This window comes from Sorghum bicolor, chromosome 6, assembly GCF_000003195.3.
Source record: "Sorghum bicolor cultivar BTx623 chromosome 6, Sorghum_bicolor_NCBIv3, whole genome shotgun sequence".
Classification (NCBI taxonomy): domain Eukaryota; kingdom Viridiplantae; phylum Streptophyta; class Magnoliopsida; order Poales; family Poaceae; genus Sorghum; species Sorghum bicolor.
In genome coordinates, this window is record NC_012875.2 from 47,238,998 (window position 1) to 47,266,951 (window position 27,954).

The window sequence follows — 27,954 nt, forward strand, 5'->3', positions numbered from 1 at the left end:
CTCGTGAATGTTCCGAATTCAAGCGGGCAAAATTGTAATTGACGAAAGTAAAAAAAAATGCAGCATGTGATCACTTGTGCTAGCTGCCACTGCAGCTGCAGCTTGCATAGTATATCCTGGCAAAAGCTACATGAATGCAGCCGCTAGCTGATTAGGCATGTTTAATAAAAAAAACTAATTACTTACTAGCGAAAAATCAGGTAAAATAACATTAGTGCATTTAAACAGGCGTCGTATCCGTTCCTTTGGAACACAGTTGAATGAGTTCAGATAAGACAATTTAGAAATGGACGCCTCATGCTACCTACACGGCCAAGTCGGCTTACCGTATGCTTCACGCCGGAACAACACTGTTCCAAGAGCATAATCTCATATGGAAAACCTAGGTGCCACTTAGAATCAAGATTTTCCTGTGATTAGCATTCAGGCGACGTCACTGGACTGGTGATCGCAGGAGACGACAATCTTGAAGCTCGTGATGAATGTTTCCTTTGTGATCAGGCTCAGGAAACAATCGGTCACATCCTGTGCGAGTGCCCGGTGACAAAGGAGGTTTGGTTCCTGATCCTCTCAGCAATCCAAACTAATTGTCCATTGCCAGCGGCATCCACTATACGCTGGTGGAGATGACTTCGTGGTTTGTTCACTAGCAACAAGCGTGCAAGCATGGGCTCCCTATTCGCGTTGGTCTCATGGGAGATTTGGAAAGAGCGCAATGCGCGATGCTTCCGAGGGGCTGCGACAGCGACATCTGAACTCCTGTGAGTCATCCGTGTAGAGGCTGAACGGTGGATTGAAGCGGGAGCGAACGGGCTTCGAGTACTCGCTCAGTCATAGATTTTCTCGCCCAGTGGTCTTCTCGTTGTTGTTTTTTCATGATGTAATCCTTCTTTTTGCTTGGCCACACGCCACTTTCTTGTATATAACACTCCTCCTTCTTAATACAAAGATACGCACACTTGTGCGTATTCGAAAAAAACCGTGAGGACAAATGGACAAACTAATTTTTTAGTCAAACCTTTAACTAGTTGTTAGCCAACTCTAGCTAATTTAGTCTAATTTTAGCCAATACTGGTACCTAGCCCTAGTGATCCAAACAAGTCTTTAGAAAACTCAATACAACTCGAAGCACCAATGATATATGGTTGCAAATATATATATAAAAAAGGATAGTCCATGGTTAATCCTCAAACCTATCTCGGTATAACACACTGATCTATAAGTTTTAAAGTATATCATTACACCACTTAGTTATAGTTTAGATCTCTCTAACATGAAAAAAAGTCTAGACTTAAAATCACGTGCGCATAAAGTTAGGGTGTTGAAGTGAAATTGCTTCGATTTCATCTGATTTTCTCCTAATTTCATTGGTTCCAAGTACAATTTGTTGATCTAATGCAACGTGATAGAAGCTGATGTTGATTTTGAAAGTGGAAGAGGGATCTATCGTGGTGTTGCAGGATCTAGAAGCCAAAGAGAGGGAAAAAGAAGAAAATAACAAGAATGGAGAAGAAGAATAGAACAGAGGGGAAGAAAAGAACTCAACAACTCATATGTGATGCATGGCATCAATGTTTTTCAAGGACCGTAACTACATAGGTCTTGTTTAGATGCACCTAAAGTTCTGTGCAACTCCTGTGCAGCAAGGTGAGAGCCCAAAAAAGTGAGAAAAATCCAAAACTTAGCAAAAACAAAACTCAAAGTGTTGTCTAAGAGGACCAGCCCAAGAGGAGAGAATGTGAATTAGGCTAATCTAAAATTCTCACGGAATTAAAGTCTGTCACTTAGCTCATTTCACCTCCTTGTACTTAATTGTGTTTTTACATACGCACAAAATTTTGCAACCAAGTACCAACCCTATACAAGCATAAAAATATTAAGAAAAACATGAAAGTAAAATGCTCAAATGTAAATGAGAAGGGCTAGATAAGCGTTGATGTTTTCGTGAGGTATCAGAAAGTCAATACTCCTCACTAATCCTTGTTGGAACACCACGTAAGGATATCGCTCCTCCTTGATCCGTGCAAGGATAAGTGTTCTCTATGGGATGATTTTTCACTACTCAAACATGGTGAATCACCCATAGCTGTTACTGTTTACCCATGATCATTACCATCGGGAAATTACTAAGCTCCAAATCACCATCAAACCATCTAAGGTAATATCGATCACTTAAAATAATAAGCACAAATTCTCAGACCTACTTCCTCCGTCCTGTAATATATACATTCTAGCGTTTAAAATTTGTCTTTAAATATAATGTATTCTAAAAGACAAAAATCAATTTTGTATTAAATATTTTCTATTTACCAAGCAATCACCATCAATCTTGTTGAAGATAATATCTAATCAGAAAATAAAATAAAGGTACATATGTCTTTTGTGTTTTCTTTTAATTTGTTTTTTTAGAATTTTTAGGATGTACTCCCTCCATACCAAATTGTAAGTCATTCCAAGAATCTTGGAGAGTCAAACTTTTAAAGTTTGACCAATTTATATGTTAAAATAATAATTATTATGATACCAACTAAATATTATTAGATTATTCCTTAATTATATTTTCATAGTATACTTATTTTACGTTACAAATCTTAGTATTTCACTCTATAATTTTGGTCAAACGTGAAAATGTTTTGACTCTCCAAGATTTTTGCAATGACTTACAATTTGGGATGGAGGGAGTAATATATTACATGACAGCCGTAATAAACAAGTCTAATTAGGAAAGGTGAATGCAGACTTGTGTATGCACCAATGAAGTCCATAATTTAAGAGCATCCCAACAGTTTTGCATAATTTGTTTGACAAATGAGGAATTTTGCCAAGTCCTAAATAAATATGGCAAAGGTGAAAAGAGACAATCTCCAATGGTTTGGCATTAATGACTTGGCAAAATAGAAAATTGTGGACCCACAAATTTTTTTTGCCGGCCTCTTTTCCTTCTCACGCGCCAGGTGATGTTCGCGGCATTTCTTTTGCACGCCGAGGTCGCCCTCGTAGGGCTGTCCGTGCGTGGCCGGGCCGAGTCCTTGGCGGTTGCAGTCGTTGCCGGCAAAGCGAACCATCGGCAACTTGATCTCTTTCCTAAACCCTGACAAAAGGCATCAGTTGGCGACAAAAGCCATCAGCACAAATGAATTTGTGCAGACGGCACAATGGCATGCACGTAGCCATCAACCCAAATGGAACACACTCAAACAAAACAGATCAAGGCATCACTTGCTGGCCAGTTCGCGGCAAAACTGGCAGTGGGAGATCGGAGCACTCGCGCGACCTCGTCCTGGAATGACGCAGACTTCGTGGCAGGTTCCAGATGCCAAGTGCGGATGGCCTGGCATATATGCCAATCATCTCCCTCTATTTGCCAAGTTAACAAAATTGCAAAGCCCAATTGCCAAACCGTTGGATAGGTATTTTTAAGACTTTTTTGTAAACTAGGTAGCGTGCCCGTGCGTTGCTGCGGGATAACTAAATTTTTATAATAAAGAAAACACACGGATCGCACAATAAAATAACAATAATATGAAATTAAATATTAAATAAGCGTTTGCTAATGTGACAAGGTAATTATTGAAGAAAGAGAGTAAAAATCATAGAAACTGAGACTAAGTTAGAAACCATACCTATACGAGAACCAAGACATAAAGGAATATGATTGGTAGAGAATGAAAAGAGAATATCCATTGGGACTATGGTTTCTATATGTAGTATCTATGAAAATTAATAGGTATAGAAACTACATGTAAAGTTCGGAGACAAAGTGCCTGCATTCCCAAATAGTCATGATATTCAGATAAAGTTGCAAAATATACCTGCACAACCAATGAGCATCTACCCATTTGATGATAATGCAAAGAAATTTCTTCAGAGTCCAACAATCCGCCAAGTTTATCACCCAAATCACATATCTAAACCTGAAACAAAACAAAGCACAAAATCAATGTACATAGTAGCCAAGTGAGGAGCCTAATAAATATTTAGATACGCAAAATAACAGATGTATACTGATTCTTGTCCTGATTGCTAGAGTGTTAAGAGTATAAAAAATAGTTGATTAAAAATAGTGGATCAAATCAATAGATTGTACAATAAGCAACGTAGGATCTATAGAACAAAAGAAAATAAATTAGCATGTATGATGGAAAAGATAGTATCCATTATAATATGACAAGTATAAGCAACTGTTATTTTTACAACAAATTTGGAGATCTGTATGCAGTAAATATGAAATAAGCAAGTCTAAAATCATAATAAGCTTTGTTCCAGATGTTCTTTGATCTCCAAATATAACATGTAGTCCTTTACGATAGCAAAAAAAAATGTTTATCTAAAACACACTTTGGTAGCTTGTTTGCTTGTTAGGAGAAATCTCGCACATATGCACATAGAAAGAGTAAGCATCAAGTCAACAGGAGCACACGTAATTTACAAAAAAATAGGGGCAGGTGAAGAAATTCCTTACTCCTTGGATTCGAGAGAGCAGATCCTGGAAAACCCAAGGCACAATCAGTATGCTCAGAGCCACTGTCAACCATGGCATCTATGGACAGCTTGCTGGGCAGTGGCATGGATAGGACCAAGAGCAGAATGGTTACAGGTGTTCAGCTTGGTGTAGGTGATCGATCGTGTAGCACAAGCTTTGAGAAACTTTTGGCCTGAACAACCTCAAGAACCTGCAGATGGCAATATGGCATAACTAAGCTGCAAAGACTTTCATATCACAAGGTAACATAACATGCAAGAAATAACATATCTGGTTGATATAAACATGCAAGGTAGCATAACATATGTATATTGGAGCTTGTGAGTATTGGGATGGAATCTCCTAGACCTTGTTAGTATTGTTAAGAACCTTAACCTAATGGACTATGACACTAAAGCTTAAGCAAGTATAGCAATGAGCAATGTCATGTTTGTTTCAGCTAGGGATTCTGAAAAATAGCTTGTGGATTGTGAAAAGCTCTGGATCATAGGGCTGTTTGATTGTGTGCCCACCACTTGAAGCAGTCTGTAACAAGTGGCATTGTAGGTAATTACACGTCACAAACTCACAATACATGAAAAGCAGGGTAGGACCAACTTCTTCAATTGTTACAATCCAACGACCTAGGTTATGGAAATTGGAGTCACAAGCTGCCTGTTTATTTAAGCTTCAAACTGTAATGATCGAGAGCCTCCATGTTAGAATACACAAGAAGTTAGATTTCACAGATTCCCCTTTCCATACCCCTCTCTACTTAAAATGAGCAGAGATTGCTATCGGACACAAAAACTTGTCAGTTACTCTACCATAGTAAAATGCATCACACGTATTACTTGGAGCTTTGATTGATGGTAGCATCTATAATTTTGCACAAAATACCCAGGATTCGATTGGATAAAATATGTTGTACGTCACTATTGTTCCACAAAATGGTATTATCAGCCTATCAGATTACTGGCATTCTCTTCCAAGTTCCAAATCTGAATGCAACCTGCAATAGAGGATACAGTAAATGGGGGCGACATGGATCTAAATCAGAGGGATTGGGATGTTACAGACGTGGTGGAGAGATAGTGGATGAAGATGCACGCACTCACGGTGAACGCAGCCATGGTGTCCCTTATTGACAATGACCTCGGCTCCTTGCCTCTTTTCCTGCTAGCGAAGGTGGACCTGGGCAGCTTGTCCATCTCCGCCTCAGTCAACACGGCCGCAGGTGCCACCGGCACCGGAGCGAGATCCTCTTGTGTGGCTTCGGACGGCTGCGGCTCCCCCTTCCAGGGCTGTGGTGGTGAGGAATGAGGAGGCTGTGTGAAGCAGAAACCACAAACCCTAGCAAAATCCATGGTCCTTCCCACTCTCTTTTGCACTGAGGGACGGAGAGCGAGCGGGGGCGGGGTCATGCTGTGAGCACGGCGCTGCCTGCCGTGGGAGACTTTTGTTGGGCGAAGGCATCGTCGTCCAGGATTGGGGGAGAAGATCGCGCGCTGGCTGGAGGGTCGGGTGGGATTGGGCTTCCATTTTTACCTCCCTTGCGCACGAGTGAGAGGCAGGGATCGCAGGGGCGAGGCAGATCGATGGCGTGATTGCGGGATCGCAGTCTAGCGAGAGAGGAAAGTTGTGCCCGAGATCGCAAGGGGAAGACCTCGCGGCGACCCAAACGAATGTCGCACGAAGAAACGATCTTAGTTTTTCTTTTTAGTTGTAGGAGATACATAAATGTAAAGCCTATTTGCAAAACGGGACACTGCCCCTGCGTGCTGCAGTGCGCCGCCCCTCAACCAGGCCAGAGCACACGCGCCTCACCTGCCGCCGCGCCGCGTCGTCTCGTCGTCCTCCTCGAACCGCGAAATTGAAATCCCCAAAACCCTAGCTGCCCGGCGCAGCTCCCCCCTCCCGCCTCTCCGCGGACACCCGGCCTCTTGTACAGAGCACCGGAGGCGGCTGTAGCCTAGCAGGCGGGCCATGGCGTCGACGGTGCTGGAGGCGACGCGGGCGGCGCATGAGGACCTGGAGAGGCTGGAGCGGCTCGCGGTACGCGAACTGCAGCGGGAGCCTGCCAACCCGCGCGACCGCCTCTTTCAGTCCCACCGCGTCCGCCACATGCTCGACCTCGTCGTCTCCACCTCCGACAAGCTCGTACGTCCCCCTTCTCTCTCTGAGAGGGTTTACGAGTCCATCTACGTCAGTGATTCGCGGTTAGCTAGGCGAGATTTAGATATGATCGGTATTTACCGTTTCTGTCGAATCTTAAGTCTGCCTTCTGAGCGTATGAGGAATTAAATATCCGGTTCTCTAGCGAATTCTGCCCCCTCCCTCTTCTCTTTTGGTTTGACTGAGGAACTGCCCTTGAGAAATCGAGATTTTGCTTTCCATTGATGATCTCATTTTGCTAATGTTGCTTATGACTTATTAGGTGGAAATCTATGAAGACAAGGACAATGCTAGGAAGGATGAGATCAACACTCATCTTACTGCTCCCACGCAAAGTGGACTGTTTAGCAAGTACTATGAAAGGCTCAAAGAGGTATATATATCCTAGCCTAGCTGCATGCCTGATTGTGACAAAAAAAATAGATTCCAGTACTCACTACCCAGGCACCAAAGCACATGATGCTGCATATTATGTATTTCTCTGGAAAGGAGTCTCCTCTGCTTTTAAGATAGCAATAACGTATGGTACAAACGCTCCAGCTAGAGATACCAGCTTGCAAATACAAACAAAAGCAAACGGGAAAGAACTATCCTATTATAACGCAACTAAACCCCCTTAATGTCCAGGACAGGAATAACCAAAGGCCTGAGGTTGTTCATCCAGTTCCAAATGATCTCCATGATCTTCTCCACTCTAATTTGGTTCTTTGGCTTGAGTAGCTCCACCCAATTCTGCAGAAAGATATAGCATAAAACGGCACTTCAGAGGGGTGGCTAGGAATCTTCCTCTCAACTGTTATCTTATTGCATGTTTTCCACATTATCTTATTGCATGTTTTCCACATTGACCATGGCAAGCCTGCAAAGAAAAAGATTGCAGGTTCTAGCATAACTTTCCATGAAGTCAGATCCAGAAATGGGATGAGAGTCCCAACTGAAAGCCTCTTAAGACTGCACCATTCAAGTGTAGCAATAGGGCATCTAAAGAAAAATATAGTCTGTGCTCTCAGGTTCATCAGAGAGAGCAATGCACAAGACCTTTTTGGGCCTTTCTTTTCAAAACTGCTGTGGCCTGTAATTTACCATAAGAGAACTGCCAGAGGAAGAAACTAATTTTAATGGGCAGTTTTCATTTCCAAAGGTCTTTTTTCATACTGTCACTGACCCCTCCATCAGTTAAAAGTCTGTACAGAGATTGGGTAGTGACCTGCAGCCATCAAATCCACCCATGAACTGTAGTCAGATGAGGATAGAGACCCAATGAAATTTATACCCTAATCATCTTCAGTCCAATATTCAGCCACTATACATTTGGTTCTTTGCAAATCCTATGTTGTCCAGGGTACTTGATTTTTAAAGGTACAGAGCAATCCATGTATCATTCCAGGAAAAAGTTCTTCCTGCCATTGTGTGCCTTGTAAATAGCTCCGCATTTGAACAAATGCGTTGAACTCATGTAGGCCTTGCCATAGCTGAGAATTGCCTTTATGTTTGGAATTAAAAGTTATCATCTGGCGTGTTTTGGATTGAAGAATTCTGTACCAAATATCATTTGAGCCTTGCAAAAACTTCCAGGTCCATTTTACAAGCAAATATTCGTTCATAATCTTGGTCTCAATTATCCCAAGACCATTTTGGTCCTTGGGTCTGACTACCATAGTACCATTTCCAACTTAGTCATATGATATACTGTTGAATTTATCTTATGCACCTTGCCAGAAGAATTGTAACCTGATAGAGTTCATCTCTTCATCTTATTATGAACTCCTGCTAATAAGTAAAATCCCATTGTATATTTAGGCATGGTACTTAACCAAGTCTTATTCAATGGTAATCTCCTTCCCAAGGTTATTTTATTACCATTCCATGAGTCTAATCTTTTCAGCAGCTTATTGCAAATCTGTGAAAACTCATCAACCCCCATATGACAATCAGAAACAGGTTGGTGCATATTATAGATGGACATGCTATTGTTTTTCAATTGTGATGTTTTTTTTTAACCAAATGATTCATGTGAATATCCGAAAAGTCGACAATTTGAAAACAAGAATGAATTGACAACAACCAAGATTCCATGCATCTTATCTGCAATTTACAAGCGATTCTTTTTCCAGGGTGTGTGTTTGTGTGCGTGTGTGTGTGTGGGGGGGGGGGGGGGGAGTCGATGTTCCAAAGTAAGCCTTATAGATTGAATTGATTGGGATCAGACATTGGTCGGTTCCCCTATTATTGCTAGATTTGCACCATGTTGGTACTGTACAACAACAAAGCCTATTAGTCCCAAGCAAGTTGGGGTAGGCTAGAGTTGAAACCCAACATGAGCCCCTAGTCACGGTTCAGGTACGTCGATAGCTGCTTTCTAAACACTCACTGGTGCCTCAGAAGGTCTCCTTTGGACATGGTCAAACCACCTCAACCTATGTTGAACAAGCTTTTCTTCGATTGGTGCTACCCCTAGGTACGTCGATAGCTGCTTTCTAAACACTCACTGGTGCCTCAGAAGGTCTCCTTTGGACATGGTCAAACCACCTCAACCTATGTTGAACAAGCTTTTCTTCGATTGGTGCTACCCCTAGACGGTCGTGTATATCATCGTTCCGAACTTGGTCCATCCTTGTGTGACCACAAATCCAATGCAACATACACATTTCCGCGACACTCAGTTGTTGGACATGTTGTCTTTTTGTAGGCCAACATTTTGCTCCATACAACATAGCTGGTCTAACCGCAGTTCTATAAAACTTGCCTTCGGTTGTCCAAACCTAATTTGTCTTCAAAGATGCTGTGCTAGCAAGCATATATTCATTATCAGCAAATTTATAGTCTTTCTTAGTTTATTCCTTTTTTGTGAATTTTTACCTAAGTATGTTTTGTTGCTTGCTTAAAGATCCGTGAATATCATCGGCGGAACCTATCTGCCCGTTTTGTCAGTACAACTGATGACTTTGAAGAGCTTCTAAAGGTGGAACCAGTTATTGAATTCACTGGCGAGGTATTGTCACCTTTTTTGTTGCTTGTAACTCTGCTCTATAATTTGTGTGCCTTTTATTATGAGCCATATGACGTTTAATCTTAGTAACTTGTTACTTGCATGCATTTCTGATGATCTATATTTTATATGCCTGTGATGCTATCCTCTGCTATTCTAAAATTCTTGCAGTTTACCTGAATACATCTTTTTATAATTGTTTGAAACAAATTGAAATATGTTTGTGCTATGTTCTAGTCTTTGTTTTGGCCTAAGCAGCGCGCTTCCTTTTCGTTCACTACAGTAGTCTTGAAGCTGAGGGTATCTCTGTTGTGATATGTGTACTTTAATTTCTGCAGGATTGTTTGATTCCTCTTGTGGGATCTTGGTGGTGTCGATGGTAAGATTTAGATTTAGGCAATGATTGAAACTGTGATGGAGAATGATCAATAACTTGACAATCATTCAATGATCTATTCCTTTTTTGATTTGTACCGCTGTGGTTCTTTACCTGCTAGATCATGTTGCATATTCATGACATATTTGCTGTTAATATTCTACTATTCTCACAATAGGTTTAATTAGGTTTGCTAATGACCTGGTTCTGCATTTTGATAGGAAACTTTTGGCCGTTACCTAGACTTGCATGAGCTTTATAACGAGTTCATAAATTCCAAGTTTGGAACACCGATGGAATACTCGGCTTATGTTGGCTGTTTCTCCCAGACGGACAAGATCTCACATAGTCATAAGGCTACCAGGTATGTCATGCTCATGCATTTTCACTAAGGCCTGAAACATATTGGACAACAGGATGAGCTGCTGCTGCTGCTGCTGCACAGTAATAGCAACAGTTCTATTCAGGGTGTGTTTGGTTGGGCTGTGACTTTTGGAAAAGCTACTGTGAGCTTTGAGCTTTTGAAAAGCTGCTGTGGGATGTGGGTTTTGAGAAATCCAAAAGTCATTTGGTTGGTCACTTGTGGCTTTTGGAAAAAAAACTGAACGGATTCCAAAAGTCAGTGAAAGCAGGGGGTGAGGTGCTTTTGGATTTGTACTACGAGAAAAGCTGCTTTTGGGCAAAAGCACTTGTGGCTTTTGGGCCCTTTGGTTGGCTTTTGGCTTTTACAAAAGCAAAAGCAGGTTCAAAAGCCCAACCAAAGGGACCCTCAATCGCGTTGCTGCAGTCCCAAAAAGTAGAAGTGAACAGGCCCGACCCTGGCATGGGCTTGACTAGTATGGCTATGCTGGCCCATATGCACCTCTGGTTGAATTCCCTTTTTTTTTCTGATAGTGGGAATATGTGGTGAGGTACACTGCAGGGAAATTACCTAAAACTGTAGGTTAGTAGGGCTCAACATGTTCAAGTCTATACGTAGGATAGTTCCTCAGCTGTTTTTGTTTAACCTTTCTAGCATTCATTTCATATGGTTCACAAGGGGAAAGAACCCTAAGTCGTGGTATAGGGCAAATGCATATCCAAGTACACGTGTATGATAGTTTAGCTGTTTCACCTGTCTAGCATTCATTTCATATGGTGGTGCCCTTATATGTCTATTGTTATATTGTTTATATTTTTCAATTTCTTTAATTGACAGACAATACAGAGAATACTTGGAACACGTTTTGGAATATCTGACATCATTTCTGTATCGCACAGAGCCATTGCAAGACATTGAGAAGATTTTTCTAAAGGTCAGTCTCATTTTACCTTTTTTTTTATTAATGCCCCTTTGTGTTCCACAGGCTTATGTGATTATGTAGTGTTTAATTTCGGATTATCCTCTACTTTCATAGCGTTTTTTTTAACTATGATGTCACTCCTTTATATTCATTTAGGAGCTGCTAATTGTGGGTTTGGCAATAATTTGTTCAATAACATCTAATATGAATGTATGATTAAGTACTAATAACTAACATTCTATTGGCTTATTTTTGTACAGCTGGAGAGTGAATTTGAGGAACGATGGGCCAATGGAGAAATACCTGGATGGGGAAATAAAGGCACAGAAAAGGAATCTGAAATAGATCTTGATTACTACAGCACAGTTGAAGAACTTGTTGAGCTTGGCCCAGAAAAGTTAAAACAGGTTTGATCTTAAAACATTATGCTGTTACCAAGCATTATTTTCTTGTCTGTTATTGTGACTATTCATTGGTCCCTTTGTCTGATGAGTTCTGTTGATTCATTTACATCTTTTTTAGGCTTTAGCTGCTCGTGGTTTGAAGAGTGGTGGTACTGTTCAACAGCGCGCGGAGCGGCTTTTCTTGCTGAAGGTGATTTTTAAAGACACTAGTGCTACTGTAGATTCATCTATTTTTGTTACCTTTTTACCATTTCTTTTGAACTTACTGTTGATTATATTTGCAGCATACACCGTTGGAACAACTGGACAGGAAGCATTTTGCCAAAGTTCCACGTACTAAAGATGGCTCAAACACATCTTCTAACGACAACAATGTTAAGGATGATACGAAGAAGGAAATTGCATTGATGGAAGTAAAGATGAGGCGCCTTTGTGAGCTGCTAGATGAGGTCAGCTCTTCACTGCTCCCTGTGTTTATGCGTGTAATTTTGGATGCATGGTACACTCATGCAAATTGATTAGCTTGTGCAGTCAATCCTTTTGTGACCACTTACGTCCTTATATGAGCTATAATCCTATGAAGATAATACCTGTTTAGTTTGAGGAATCTTTCTTTATTTCCATCTTAGGCTAGTCTATTCAAATGGAATATGAATTTCTTTGGCTAGATCATCTTGTTTGTCTAGAATGAGTTGGTCTTCTCTAGAATTCTGGGGTCATTTTTTGTTTTGGGTGTGCAGCATGCTGGCATTACACTGTTCCTCAAATTGCAACTTTAGGCATGCAGAGTACTAGAGTAGTACAAATGCATGATTGTAGACTCGTCCTGGAATAGTTCAATGTCTATTCATGTGAATGTGATATGTGGGTGCCTTCTTCGTTTGTGTTATGATCATGTATGTGTGAATTCTCTACCACCTTGTATTTGCGTTGAAAAGCTCCATTCGTATTACCACAACTTAAAAGATTTAACAGATGATTAGTGCATCACCTCTTGTCTTTTTCCTAATAAGTTAATACATTATATGTACTGTTCACCAATATAATCACATGCCAGTTTTAATATGGTAGATATGTATATTTTTGTTTGCAAACCCAAGCACAAACTGTACAAGCTACTAGGACTGTTACAATTCGATTCCTGAATGATTCACTCTTGTAACTACTAATCTTCCTTTTTTGGAAGGGCTACTAGCGTTCGCTAAATTTATTTGTCTATATGACCTGACATATTTTTCATACTTGTTGCTTTTGTAGGCCTTTGTAAGGACAAAGGAAAATGCGGAGAAGAAGCTTACACTAACGTATGAAGAGATGGAAGCAGAACGGGAGGAGGTACTTAGTTACTCACCCTGCTCTGATAAAAAAAAAAAACTTCTTTGTCTTGCACTATTCCAACATGTTCTTCTCTATTTTCAACATTGTAGCTGCTGCTATTCTTGGTTGTGCTATCATCTTGAAAACACCAATGGGAGCAGTTTTAAAATATAAACTTTGACATATGCATGTGCAATATGCTTTAGAAAAAAAAAACTCAGCTAAACATGCTTTTGGCTGCTTTTTTTTATCAGTATTGTTCCCTACTGAGATATACCAAAATTATATTCATGGAGTACCATTTTCCTTTACCCTAAAACAGTTCTGCAAGTGTCTTGGTTGTAACCCCCCTCGTTTATATTCTGAAAATCCATTCTCTGGGTCATGTTATGACCTTTGCTTTGAAAATTGGTAGTATAGCGAACAAGGGAATGTTTGGATACAGGCCATAGCCAAACATGGGCATGACCAAAATTGGCTTATACTCCGTATGTGTTTGGATGGTTGCCAAGCCAAAATTCTATAGCATGCCAAAGTCCCTTACAGCTGTGAGCATGACATGGGGCAGCCAAATGTCATTAATTCTTTTAGTACCATAATATAGTCAACATGGGTCTTATTTTTTTAGATAAACCACAAGAAATATTGTGGTGAAAACAAACTAGAAATTAGTCATATTGTTTAAGAAATAATCTCATTTAAATAAGGCTTTTTAACACAAAGCTATTGAAGTGCATGCAACCAGTACATTGTTGCCACCTCACTCATATTCTTTTTTGTCTGGCCAAAGAAACTGGGGCGAGTGAATCGGCTGCCCGTCTGGTACTGCAGCTGCTACGTGTACTTTGGCTGGCTAATGCCAAAATCACTTTGGACTACCAAATTTTGGACCCTAGCTGCCTAGCATATGCCTGACAACTTTAGGGCATACCAAATTTTGGCATGGCTTTTATGGGACAAGAACCAAACATGCCCTAAGTTTCCAAGTCATTTACTATGTGTATTCCATAGTGATTTGCTGATTAGTGTTTAACTGTTTACCACATTTAGCTCTAATTGCTGATTAAGCTGCATATCACGACGAGTCTAACAATGTGAAATCTATGTGTGTACTTAAAATATTTTCATTTAGAAACTTAAAATGCAGTTCTTGTATTGTTTGCTTCAAATTTCTGTATGATCTTATGACTTGGCTGAACATATTATTTCCTTTCCTTTTATTTCATGGAAGTAAAAGTACTAAGTTTTTGAACTACTGGTTTATATATATGTATATGTATTTTTCTATAGGAGGAGGTACAAGCTGACACCGAGAGTGATGATGAAGAACAACAAATCTACAATCCTCTCAAGTTGCCAATGGGTTGGGATGGCAAGCCTATCCCCTATTGGCTATACAAGCTACATGGCCTTGGGCAGGTAACAATTTTTGTCATATTTGTGAGTTGGGGTATATTTCCTAGTAGCTTGTTCCGTCTAGTCTTAGTTGGTGAGATGGTGCACACCACCACTGCTGTCATTCATGGCACAGATTGACTTTTGACTATTTGACACTCATTTAATTAAGATGTCAGTCCTTTGTGAACTGATCAGTCACCACTTAACATATATGATGCCAAAAATTAAATTATGTGTTGATATATAAATGTGCTAGCCATTCTGTTCGATGACTAACACTTGTGAGGTGGCAATGATGTAGTAAAGGATGAATATGAAGTCTTCTATTATGTTTTCTTAGTGTTAAAATTTTAGAGTAACCTTTGGCTTTAATTTCTAAGTACTTTCCACCTAATCAGGTTCTCGTTTTCTCCTTACCCAGTCTAGAGCTTTACAATATTCTATTTCTGCATAAACTGCATGTTAGTGCATTTTCCTTCTTTTCAAAAGTGCTTTGAACCAGAACATCAAGGCACCCTTTGCCTTTTATTATGCTGAGTAATTTCCATTAAATTTGGTACCCTATCGTTGATGTGTTTTTAACCGTTATGGTTTGTACAGGAATTCAAGTGTGAGATATGTGGAAACCATAGCTATTGGGGGCGAAGGGCTTATGAGCGTCATTTCAAGGAATGGCGTCATCAGCATGGGATGCGATGCCTTGGCATTCCTAATACTAAGAATTTCAATGAAATCACATCCATTGATGTATGTTATCTCGTCTTGTTGATACTATTTTCTTTACTTGGGATACTTATTGATACATAGGTTACTACTGCATTATTGTTTATCCTCCAAGTAATGAATAGTTAGATCTTTTGGTTTTTACTTGCCCATATCAGCCGAATCTGCCAGCCATTCAGCAATGTTTTTCTCTCACAACAAATCAACCAACAGTACTTTCTGTCGTAACTTATCAGCCAAACGAATGCATATTGTTCTGTTTGCTTGTATAAAACATAATACAAATGAATGCATGCCTCCATGTATTATTTATCTGACCATGTTGTAATGGCTGTGTTTATTGTATGTGTTTTAACATTTTTTTTAATTTCTGCTGTCAGGAGGCGAAAGCACTCTGGGAGAAAATTCAAGCACGACAAGGAGTGAACAAGTGGCGGCCAGACCTAGAAGAAGAGTACGAAGATCAGGAAGGCAACATCTACAACAAGAAGACCTACACTGACCTGCAGCGTCAAGGCCTGATCTAAAATTCTAGTTCTAGGGGCTCCTGCTGGTTAAATTTTCAGGATCAGAACTCTGTTTCGATATTTGTTGCAACTCTGGATATATTGGCTCATTTGGCATACATTTTGCGTAGTAAGATGATATGATGATACTCCAGAGTGAAATCTCATGTTCGGCTGCCTTTGCTTTCAATCTCACGTTGCTCATGCTTTTCCGGTTTTCCCTACATGGGAGGAGATACCCCTCCTAGTGCTTTTGCACTTCATTTATGATTTGTAAAGCTTTCCTTATCACCAAATTTGGTTTCCTTCTCGGTTGCAGTCAACAGAACCTAGAAATCAATTACTGACCTAATTTGACTATTTGACTGATGACCAATAGAAGATCTGGGTCCACAAGAGGCAACTTTCTTATGAAAAAACAGGCCAGGTAGGATTCCATCGCCAAATCCTATTTACATGTTACAAGACTTCTCCACCTGGGTAACTGGGTGAATAAGTTCCGAGTAATGGAGAGCCAAGTAAATGATCAGCAAGCCAAATTTACACTGGTCTACACTAAAATTTACCAACCGAAAAGAAAAGACTCCGGAGAGCCAAGTAAATGATCAGCAGGCCAAAAATAGTTAAAGTGAGAAATTTCTGCACTAGTCTGTCTACAATCTACCAACCGAAACGAAAAGACTCCGGAGACCAAACAGCTAAGCTAGTCCTGCTTCATCTTAGATTCTAATTGGCGACACGGGTGCAGCAACACTAGGATGCACAAAAGCCAGCAGGGAAGATGGACAAGATATAGGTACAGATACGTCACGCTGCTCCATTCCAACAGGAACTCCATCCAAATCCAGAAATCTCCAAAATCTGTTGTCCACGAACACGACCCCTTGGACACTCCTTTCATAATCAGCACTGCAGCTGGAGGAAAACCCAACACAGCAAACACTATGTTTGAAGCCAATAATACTGCCCGAGGAAGAAAATTCATCCCTGACGCCTTCAGAGGCCGAGAAAACAAACACATTGGGACCACTATCAAAGCACCAAGCTGAGCAGTGGCGAAATTTATGATTGACATGAGCCCCAACCCGATGGAGATGGAAGTGATCATGGCAGCTTTCAGAAGTTTCCATTCAACACCAGCTGAGTATGGTGAACCAAACAAGACAGACAGGGCGATCTATGGAGAGAACAACCCAGACGAGTGCGCTTTGCATAGGTGTGGCATCAGGTATCCGAGTAATGTAACATGGAAGTAGTGAAACAAGTACTGCCCATAGTTGGATAACAAACAATACTTTTGCAGCTTGAAGCCATTTACATGATCCACCCTTGCTTTGCGGGATATCGGTAATGTCATCTGCTTTACTGTGTTCTATCAACTTATGTACTGTTTTTTCCATGCTTTTACTGCCATCAGCAAGAGCAGCAGCAACTATTGGGAGAGGTGCCAACAGCAATGCAAACGGAATCATATACACGCCAACTGAAATGAACTTGCTTGGAGCAGTAAGGAAGTACAGGAAAAAGGACTGATGGAACTTCTCAAGCAGATTGTTCACAGAACGCACCACTCCTTCGATTAACCTGAATCAAAAGCATTCCGAAACATATCAAACACATTCTACTGAGGAATCTTTTGCAGGAAAATGAAAGGAAAGCTGTTAAACACCCCATGATGACACCCAGTGGCAACATAAGAGATCCTACTCCTGTGCTTAGTTCAGTGTAAAATTTGCATAAACACCTTGTGACCTCTATCCATGCACATTTTCTACTGGGTTGTTATAGTCATGCCCCCCCCCCCCCACACACACACACAAAATGGTGTGTGTTTTCAAGTTTTACTAGTTTGTGCTAATAATCTCATTCGTACAACTTATATTTAATATTTTTTATACATAACATCTATTTACTGCCATTGATAAATCCACAAATGCTAAAATTCTTAGAAAATCATAGCTATGAAATGGTCAGAGGTGCAAATAAGACCCAACTCAAGTAAATTTTTGCCTGTTATGTAGTTCTAATATGTAACCATATACCTAATGAAATAGTTTTGTGCATGAATTTGCAAGGTCACAGCGGATACAAAACTGTTACTGATCATCTATTTGTTACTGGGAGATCATACAACTTCAACAATTGTTATATGTACAACAGTTAAATAAATTATTGCCAGTAATGTTGTCATTGTTGTGAAGTTAATGATACAAACAGCTCCATGCCTCAATGCATGAAAAAGCAAAGTCCTCCACTCCATTATTAATCAAAAGTCAAACAAAAGGCGCCCCCATGCTCTAACAAGAATGCAACCTTAAACAGCATAATTGAAACAAAGATTTAGCATCCTCATTTCTGACATGAAATGTTGGTGAAAATTCTAAAGAAACCGTGTCAGCTTGATAATCACGGAAAGCGCCATGGGACCCTGTGGGCACTCCAAGAGCCTGTATCGAATAAACCCCAATAAGAGGGACTGTAGAGTCATAAAGGAAAGTGCCATTACGGTGAAATGGGAAAGATTAATTTCAGTTACCTGGCTGAATATAGAGTTAGCTAGGTTTGCAGTCCCCTCTACATAGTCAGGGACTGCAATATCAAGCTTCCAGTCAGGATTTATTTTTCTTAATACACTCCCAAGAGTATGTAAAAGTTCAGCAATAACCCTAAGCCATGCAGAGCTCAACAAAGAACTAAATGCAGCTATGCTCACACGAAAACCTTGTCTATGAACAGCCAAATAATGCACCACATTCAGAAGGTCCAAGTTTGGCATTTGTCCATTAGATGCCTCTGCATACATCATAACACTATCTCTGTCACCATATCTTCTGGTTTCCCCAACTTTAAATATGAGAGCAGCAGCCATTGTTCCAGCACGTTTGAAAGCCGTGACTTCTGTTTTTTCTGAATTACCATCATTTATATGGTTTGCGCCATACATCTTGGTATGCAATATTACTGACTGACTCAAAAACACAGGATTATGATACTGGTTTAACCATGCAGAGACTGCAGCATACTCTCCAAACTGTGAGTCTGCAGATAGCCACACAACATCTTTGGACAGCCATGCGGCTCGACTTAAGAGGGAGAATACAGAGAAACCAAGAGCCAGCGATAATAATTCATTTGACTGAACACTTTGAGAATTATAAGGACTAACCAGCACTATTGCTTCTTTTCCATCGCCCCGAGGAGCTCGTACAATGCCGATAGTGTTTATCCCAAAATTGGTGTCGGTGCCATTAGGTTGAATTGCTATATCATTTGTCATGGAGGTGAAGAACTTTAGAGGATGAAATTGCTATAACAAGATGGAGAAAGGATGGTGGACCTGAAGAGAATGTGGTGAGATGTAAGGAATACACCAAGGCGCACAATGAGTCGTAGTTTTGGTTGTGCCTCTTGCTTTTGCTTGGGTACCGACTTCATGTCTGTAATACAGTTGTTCAGGAATACCTTGAAATGAAATCAACTATTCATTTGGCTGCAAAATGAAATGAGCATAAACACATCAGCATTGAAAAAAGAAAGTTTAAGGTCAATTAAAATATTATTAAGCTTGACATGTTAAACAAGCTAACGCCATTATGATTTATGATTTAGAACATTGGCATCCAGTTTAATTCTGAAGTGCATTAACTTATGTTTTCTCAAAGGCATCCATGAAAAAAAGGGTGAATTCATGGTCAATGCTCTTCTGGTGTTACTAATGAATCAATCTTGATCAAAACAAAACAAACAGTATCTATCGTTTGGCCTGGATGCAAGAAGAATGCACATTAACAATCATACTAACCCTCCATCCATAGAAGACATGCAGCTAGGTGAAGCCTTGAAACAGCAAAACAGGCATGGACCTGTGCCAATCCACAAAAGGTCTGGAATAGAAAATGGCATTGTTACTCCATTACACAGCAAAACATATGTGCAAGAAACTAGAATAGTTGGAATATCCATCACAGTGAGGAAGAGCTAGGTCCTTTTTTTTCCTTTTTAGATAGAACATGTTTGTCCTCTGCTTTCACTGAAAGCACACACTGTTCAGCTGAACTCGCGTGTCTTAAGAAGGATCTAAAATTGAATGATGAAAGTTAGAATGTTCCAGCCCATTTATGACAAATTATATTAGAGAGACAGCAGGATCGAATCTTCACTATTTAACACATGAGACTGGTTTAGCTGAATCGAATGAATTAGCCCCGAGCCCGCGACACTAGCTTGTAGCTACATCTAGTCCACCGTCACAGGAGCGGATCCAACTAAGGAATGGGTCTACACTCTGCACATACACCCGATTAAAAAAAATCGAAGTTAATAGGGATTATACATGTATACACTAGTGATTAGATCAGATCCTAAATTCCTAATACAGATAGCCAGATAGCTTAAATTAGGGCCCGGGTGCTCAGTTTTGCACAGCAGGAATGGGAGAAGGTGCGGGCATACCTGGTGCGGTGGGTGTCGTCGCCGGCAAAGGGCTCGACGAAGACCTGGGCAGCTGGGCCCAGGGGGCAGGGCGGAGGCCGTCGCCTAGTTGTCGCGCACACGAGGTGATACGACCTGAAAACCAAAAAATTTTCAAAATTTCCCGTCACATCGAATCTTGTGGCACATGCATAAAACATTAAGTATAGACGAAAACAAAAACTAATTACACAGTTTAGCTGTAAATCACGAGGTGAATCTTTTGATCCTAGTTAGTCCATGATTAGATAATATTTGTCACAAACAAACGAAAGTGCTACAATACCGAAAACTTTTCACTTTTCGGAACTAAACAAGGCCTAGGCCTCGTTTAGATGTAAAATTTTTTTGGATTTTGCTACCGTAGCACTTTCGTTTATTTATGGTAAATATTATCCAATCATAGACTAACTAAGATCAAAAAATTTATCCTACGATTTACAGTCAAACTGTATAATTAGTTTTTGTTTTTATTTATATTTAATACTTCATGCATGAGCCGTAAGATTCAATGAAACAGAGAATCTTAAAAACTTTTTGGATTTCGAGGTGAATTAAACAAGTCCTAGTTTAGTTTCTCCGTGCGCGCTAGCGGGGCCATTTCTCTGTCTTCATGAAACTGGTTCAGACACTGTTGGATACAAAAGTATTTTTGACTTTTTAGAAAAATACTATGGTTTTATAAAATAATTCGATTTTAGAGTGTCATGAAGTGCTTGGGTGCAACAAACTTTATGATTTTGAATACTATACAATGTTGAAACTGTAGTTTTTAGAGTTTTAGAAACTCTACTCTTTTTTCTAAACCACGGTTTTGCACAATGGGCCTTGTTTAGTTGGTAAAATTTTTTAGTTTTAGGTAATGTAACACTTTCGTTTATATTTGGAATTATGCTTAAAAGATTTGTTTCACAAATTTAAACAAATTGTATAATTAGTTATTTTTTATTTACACACAAAGGCAGATAGCTGCCAATTGGCACAGGTTGTCCATCCTACAGGACCCATCCCATCCATATGTTTTCCACTTTTATCAACAAATTTTAAAAACTCATAATTCCTAAACCAAATATCTAATAAAATTTAATTACACCATCAAGTTTTATAATAAATCAACATTTATCTTATAAAGATATAACATTTTCTTTTACTGAGCAGAGACAATGTTCTACATTCAGAGAATAAATGTTTAAGAAAAATATTCTTAGTTTAGAAGAACAATATTCTAGTTTTAGATTCATGAAACTAATATTAATAAATACACATAAATAAATAAATGCAAAACATAAATAAAAAATATAGAGAAAAGCATAGGAAAAAAATAAAAAACACGTGATAAAGAAAAATTTAAAAGAACATCATATGGATAATCCAAAATTCTAAAAATATATTATAGAACATTACATGTGTAATAAAGTGAATATCACTAAATATATTATAGAACACCACTAAATATGTTATAGAACATCATTTATATACATATATTATGTGAACATCACTAGATACATCGTAGAACACCACACGTGTAGTAAGTGAACATCACTAATACACTATAGAACATCATTCAATATATTATAGAACATTGTATATATATATTAAGTGGACATCACTAAATATAACATAGAATATCACAAAAAATATCATAGTTGGAATGTAAGGTAAAAATAAAAATAAAAAATAAAAATGTATAGAAAACATTAATACAAGAAAGAAAAAAGAAAGAAAAGCAAAAAATAATAAAATATAAAAATAAAATAAAATAAAATAAGACAAACAAAATAATTAATATAGTAAAAGCAAAAAGGAATAAAAATAAATGAATATAAATGTTGAAAAGAAAATTCACATGAAATAAAAAAATTTAAAAATAATTAATAATAAGAAAGGAAAGAAAAGAAACATAAAATTTATAAAAATGAAAAGAATAAGAAAAATTCACGTAAAAAAGGAAATAAAAAACGAAGCACAAAAAGAGATAGAAAAGAAAATAAAAAAAAGAAAAGAAAAAAAGGAAAAAATAAGAATGGAAAAACTAGAAGAGAGGCGTGATGATCGGGTCGGGCCGTTCGAACCCGATGGTTTATCCGAGTGGGCGGGGCCTGTGGGTGTGTGGGGGGGGGGGGAGCGGCATGTGGATCCGCAGAACTACCGTCGCGTCTTTTGTTTTTCATTATGCTAAAATTCACTAAATTTTTTAATCATGCTAAAATTCACTGTATATATAGAACTTTAGTACTTTTGGGCTGCTCCTGGAGCTGCGGTGTCCCCCAGCTCGGCACACAACCAGATTTTTCAATTTCTTCTAGTAACGTGGATTTCTCCTAGTGTTTTAGCATTTAAAATTTAGTATAAACTTTACCTAGTAAATGCCTCCTAGTGAGGATTCCCTAGTGTTTTACTAGTAGTAGTGTTTTACTACTAACTAAAAACACTAGGAGAACTCCACCATTTTGGTAGTGGCAGAACCTACGTGCGACACAACCTGCAGGTGGGGGCAAAGTCTAACTACTCAGCTAGATCACTGTCTAGATATCCACAGGTGGGACCTATGTCAAATTAGCGAAAAATATCACACACAGATATGTCGTATAGAATTTTTTTCCCCCAATCCGGGTCCAAGATCCACCCTAGTTGTGGAGGACAAAGGGGTCACCAAGGTAACCATCATCAAACATAACAACGATCATGTGCATTATGCAATATAGAGATCAAGCAATTACATATAAGGGTAGCAACCCAAAAAAATAGGTATCCAAGGGGAACCTGAAAATATTTTATTTCTGTTAGACCCATCACAAATCTTGATGAAATATAGATCTAGAGGTTAAAGCAGAAAGAATGTGTCTGCGTCTGAGATTGAACGTGCATTCTTCTTCCTTCTTTTTCCAAAACGAATTCAAATTTAGTTGGCCCAGTTATTTACATGAGATATTAATATCTTAATGAGAGCATAATATGTCTCCCATGGCCTGGTCAACTTGGTAACTTGGGTTGCCAATAATTTCAAGTGCACTCATTCATAGTTGAAGAAAGATATATATGTTGTTTCAGTTCGAGAGGCCAACACATGATTCGTCACCTCTCTGCTATTAAATTCTCAGTTATTTGAATGAGATATCCATATATTAATAAGAACATAATATGTCTGTTATAGGCCGGTCAGCTTGGCAACATAGGGTGCCAGTAATTCTAGGATTGATTTGGAATTTCAAGGCGTCATATTTTGTGCCGCATATAAATTTAAGAGAACACAAACTCAAAAAATGCACATGGAGAATTTTAATACAATCTTTTTAAAAAAGACTTTAGAAAACATTTTGTGTAAACAAACAAGCAAACAAATTTTGATTTGTTATAAAATTCTAAAAAGTCAAATTTTTAGTGAATTTTAGCATGATGAAAAACATAGGGTCACACGCACAAGAGATGACGCGGGACCAGAGTTCTCTACTAGCATCTCACTACTTAACATCACTAAATACATAAGTTACTCTCTAGTCACGGATAAGTGATATTTTGGCTTTTTTTTTATAAAATTCAACCATTTTGAACTTTGGTTATAGATTACTGTTTTTCATGTCTTAATTTATATATTTGAAAAATGGGACAAAAAGATTTGTATCAAAGCGTAGTTTCATAATTGTGTTAAAAGTTGTTATAGAAGTTGAGTTTTGAAAAACATGTTATACTATATTCAAAATGCGTGCCTTTTATAACCGCTGACTAGAGGGAATAGTTTGTGGCGTCATGTGCAGATGCTCCTTGTCACTGCCAAATTAAGTACAGGCGTTCACATTGCAAATTGGTCCTTGTTACTTCAAGTTTATAGTCATGTGCAACTTGTGGCTTCATTTCGAAATTAAATCATGAAAGGTATACCATAATCTAACTCTAACATCTATATATTCACTTATTTTCGCTCCATATTATACTCCGAGTGGTCTGAACAAGATATTTTTGTCAACCGTCGTCCCAGCAAACCTAGGTTGGCAACAGCTCTGTAGCGTGTAACATATTTAGAAAAACTTTACAAGCTATTATATGTTTGACCAAATTCGCTTAGGTCACGTTTCAATCCTTGAAATTGAATTTATTTTAATAATCATAATTTAGACATATATTAATTAAGCTAATATAATTGTATATGGATTATATTTGTATATTATTGTTGGCTATACGAGAGAGATACTTATGTGTTAAATTTCTATTATTGGAGAGCGAGTTGAAGAGCATGTTATAAGTTGCAAAGTAGAAAATATAACACAGTGAGATATGATCTATTGAAATTAATTTTCATCTCCCACCTTATGAATTTGAGATAGGTTTATATGTGAACTTTCAAAAAACGGTGTGGAACGTCAAATTTCAAGCTAAATAGCCTAATTTATTAAATAGATTTTAATTTCTTCAAATAAAAGAATCCAAATGGCCCCTAATTTATCTCCTACAAATATTTGTGTGGTATGATATTTTTCACTATCAGTTTGCATTATATCTTACGATGCCCAAAGATTCTTAGAGGGAAGAGAGCGCAAGAGCACGCATACTTAAAGTAGTCATTGCTGTTACGAAGGAATTTTTGGTTGAAATGCCATGTGCGTTGTGAAGAGAGTACATCTAAAGTTCTACGTATGTATTTTTAGATTCCCCGCATCTGGCCACTTTGACTTTTGTATTGATAAGGAATTAAGGTTATTGGGTTCCAAAAGAATTGCTTCGATTTAACTGTTGCTAAACATGGGAAGTTTTGTTGTCTACGATTTCCTTGAAATGGAAGGACCTTAGGCCATTCATCTTGTCTTTTTACTAATGGTTTATTTGGCAATATTTTGGCTCATTCAAAAATGGCTCCGGCTCTAACTCCTCTGAAGGAACAACTTCTCAAGTAAAGCTGAATTCATCTGGTAAGTGTTTGGCAAAATAGTTTTTTTTTTCAAAATTTTTGAAAGATGTCAAATGTCTACATTAACCCTGGCTATTTGACCTATGTCCAACCATATTCACAATATTGAGTTGCATCTTCTATGTTACCTGTGTTCTTGATTGACATGCAGAGATAAGTCTTCTCGGTGAGATCAATTGTGTTGCAACTAGTATATTACCCGTGCTAACGCTACAGTGACATTTAAATATAAATATAAATTAAACAACCAATAATACAGTAAACTAAAAGTTTATGTTCAAAAAACACCACTTTCATTGTGGCTCACTAATTTTGGCAAATCTTAATTTGAGGCTCATCTGGACTTACATCAGCTTCGCCTTTTCATAACAATTTGGAATGTTCCACTACCTTGTATTTGGATGAGTGCCAGACGCGTGCTCAACCAAGCCTTATGCAACCCAGCATGACGTGTCTTTCTCGACAATTATGAGGTGGTGGCCATTTTCCTGCACGAAATAGTATATACTTTTCAGTGCAAATCATATTGTATATTAGCAAAGTAAACCTAATAGTGACCAAACATTTATAGGAAAATGGCCAAGAAATGCCAGGTAACATGAGTTCTTGATGAACTTGATCACTTGGAGACGGTTGCACCCTACATATCAATGTCAACTCTCTAGACAACAAAAAATAATTTGAGGCCCTTAAAGGCCTCCAATCAAAGGTTTAGTACAAACTGTCAGAAACGTAACAGTAAAATTCAGTGAACACAACTTGCTAAAAACTGGAAGGAGGGGAAACCCCTAGTCCTTCACTGGTGTAGGCCATGGTACAACCAACACAGAACCTATTAGGATGAGTTTAAGAGCATTTCATCGAATGGCTTACCTATAGACTATGTGTTGAGTAGGCTAGTGCATATATAACCCATCTGTAATCAGCTCCATTCGAGCAAATACAAATTCATGTAAAATCCAACACACCTAGCTGGCTACTCGAACAATTAATCAAGAAACAAGCACCACCATCTTCTCTCGAAGCAGCAACCTGTCTGCGAGCAATTTCTTAGTGCAAGTTCCTTATTGCAGTCCCACATAAATACAAGCAACACTGCATCTCAATGGTTTGCTTACACATTTAATTAGAGCAAACATTTTGTTACACCAGCTATTCAGTTTGCTACCAAACAATAAAGTGGTAAAGCAATTATTTCTTAAGTGCCAGATTTAGTATAATATATTGATGATAATGTGATGCATCGGACAAGTGTTACTACTGAAGACTCTATTTCTCATGAAAAAAAACAAGTGAAGCCTACTTCTCAATCGGGGCTAGCAGCAATCAGATACATAGGACTGCAATAGAGTAGTTTCTTCTTTTGCTACTTGAAACTCATTTCATGAAAACAAGTGAAGCCTACTTCTCTCAATAGGATAGCTGATGCATTGATATTGAAATACTACATGGTAATTGGTACCTAAAACTCGTTTTATGAAAATCTGGAAATACATTCCAACTCACCTTGGTTGTGTCGGCAAGAAGAGAGGAGCAACAGCAGCAGCGTGGCAACAGGCAGAGAGCAGCACCACGCCACTACCCTTGAGTCTCGTCTTGTTTTCATGTATGATCATATCCATGCAATTGAAACTATATCCATAAAAAATGTTTCTTCTTAACTTCAAAAACCAACAATGCATTATTAAAATAATATGAATCCCATAAAAGGCTGGTCTGATATTGCCCAATCAAGAAAAAAATAAGCCACGTTTCAACTAAAAAACAATAGATCGATGACCATTTCCAGTATAAAGCACAATTTTCTTCGCAAAATTCACATCTAGCTGTACACTTCAGGTTAGAAATTTTCTTCCCAATAAGTAAAATAGTCATGTGCCATAATCAGTATTTATTAGGAAGCTAATGTGCTGGAGATATAGGTTATAATTAGCTAGATATTTTTAAGCATTATGGTTATTTTAATTTGCAACCACTACGCATAAAATTGGACACCTAGGGATAGTTTTTCTGTTGTTCATCCGAAAGAAAAAAAATAAAAATAAAGCAGGGTGGGTGCTCAGCCTCGTTGAGGAAAGTGGTGGGGCGGCTCGGCTTGGCGTCGTCGGAGGGGTCGTCGTCGGCGAGGAGCGACATCGTCACACTGGGACCGGCACAGCGCGGATGCACCAAGGGACGTGGCCGAGCCAGTTCAGGATTGCGGCGTGCCCTATAAGTTGTGGCAGCAGCGGCGGCGAGATCGATCAACGAGTGTTCGTGCCCTGATGGTACGTCACCGACCACGATGCTCACAGAGGCGGGAGAGCACCTCGCGGTGCTGCGGAGGCACGACGTTGGGTGCCACAGCCGGACCCTTGGCGCCGTCGACTTACCCCTCGGCGGCGTCGGGCGGTTTATTTCCTTTTTTCTACAATCGGCGGCGTCGGGCGGCGGTGGCGGGCGATGGTCGGACAGCGCGCTGCGAGGACGGGCGGGCGAGCGGACTGCCGCAGCTCCGGCGGGCGCGGCGGGCGGCACAGCACCGGGGCGGGCAGCGGCGGCCGAGCAGCGGCGGCCGCGCTCGCGGCGGGCGACGGAGCCGCACGCGTGGTGGAGGTTTTCTGCGATACGGAGTTTTCACGGAGAGTAGAGATGACGCGAGGCTGAGGGTGTGTAAGGTCGTGATCATACTTCTAATCCGGGCCGTCTAATCTATAGGATATGTGCTGTGAGTCGTTGATTTTGTAGGTGGGATTTGCCTAGAGAAAATTTCAATTATAGTAGAGATAGACGATTGTGGGTGTAAGGGTGTTGCATTTTGTTCTAACATGAAGCCTTGGATCACCTGCGTTGAACTCGGCACAAATCGACTTACATTTACCTATCGAAAGATTGGGCATAGTATCATTAGATGAAAAGACATACTAACGCAATCAGTAAATCAAACCAACTGTATATAGATAACAAAA

General features: G+C 39.2%; 1 protein-coding gene and 1 pseudogene across 1 annotated transcript; one reads left to right on the forward strand and one right to left on the reverse strand.

Moving 5' to 3' along the window:
• On the forward strand, window positions 6,226-15,837 carry LOC8057452 (splicing factor SF3a60 homolog). The gene is made up of 12 exons (XM_002446545.2): window positions 6,226-6,622; window positions 6,900-7,010; window positions 9,525-9,629; window positions 10,224-10,366; window positions 11,201-11,297; window positions 11,546-11,692; window positions 11,808-11,879; window positions 11,974-12,138; window positions 12,947-13,024; window positions 14,297-14,425; window positions 15,005-15,151; window positions 15,508-15,837. Exons 1-12 carry the CDS (start codon window positions 6,449-6,451, stop codon window positions 15,652-15,654), a joined length of 1,515 nt encoding a protein of 504 aa, XP_002446590.1. The 5' UTR covers window positions 6,226-6,448; the 3' UTR covers window positions 15,655-15,837.
• Window positions 16,254-27,142, reverse strand: LOC8057453 (annotated as a pseudogene).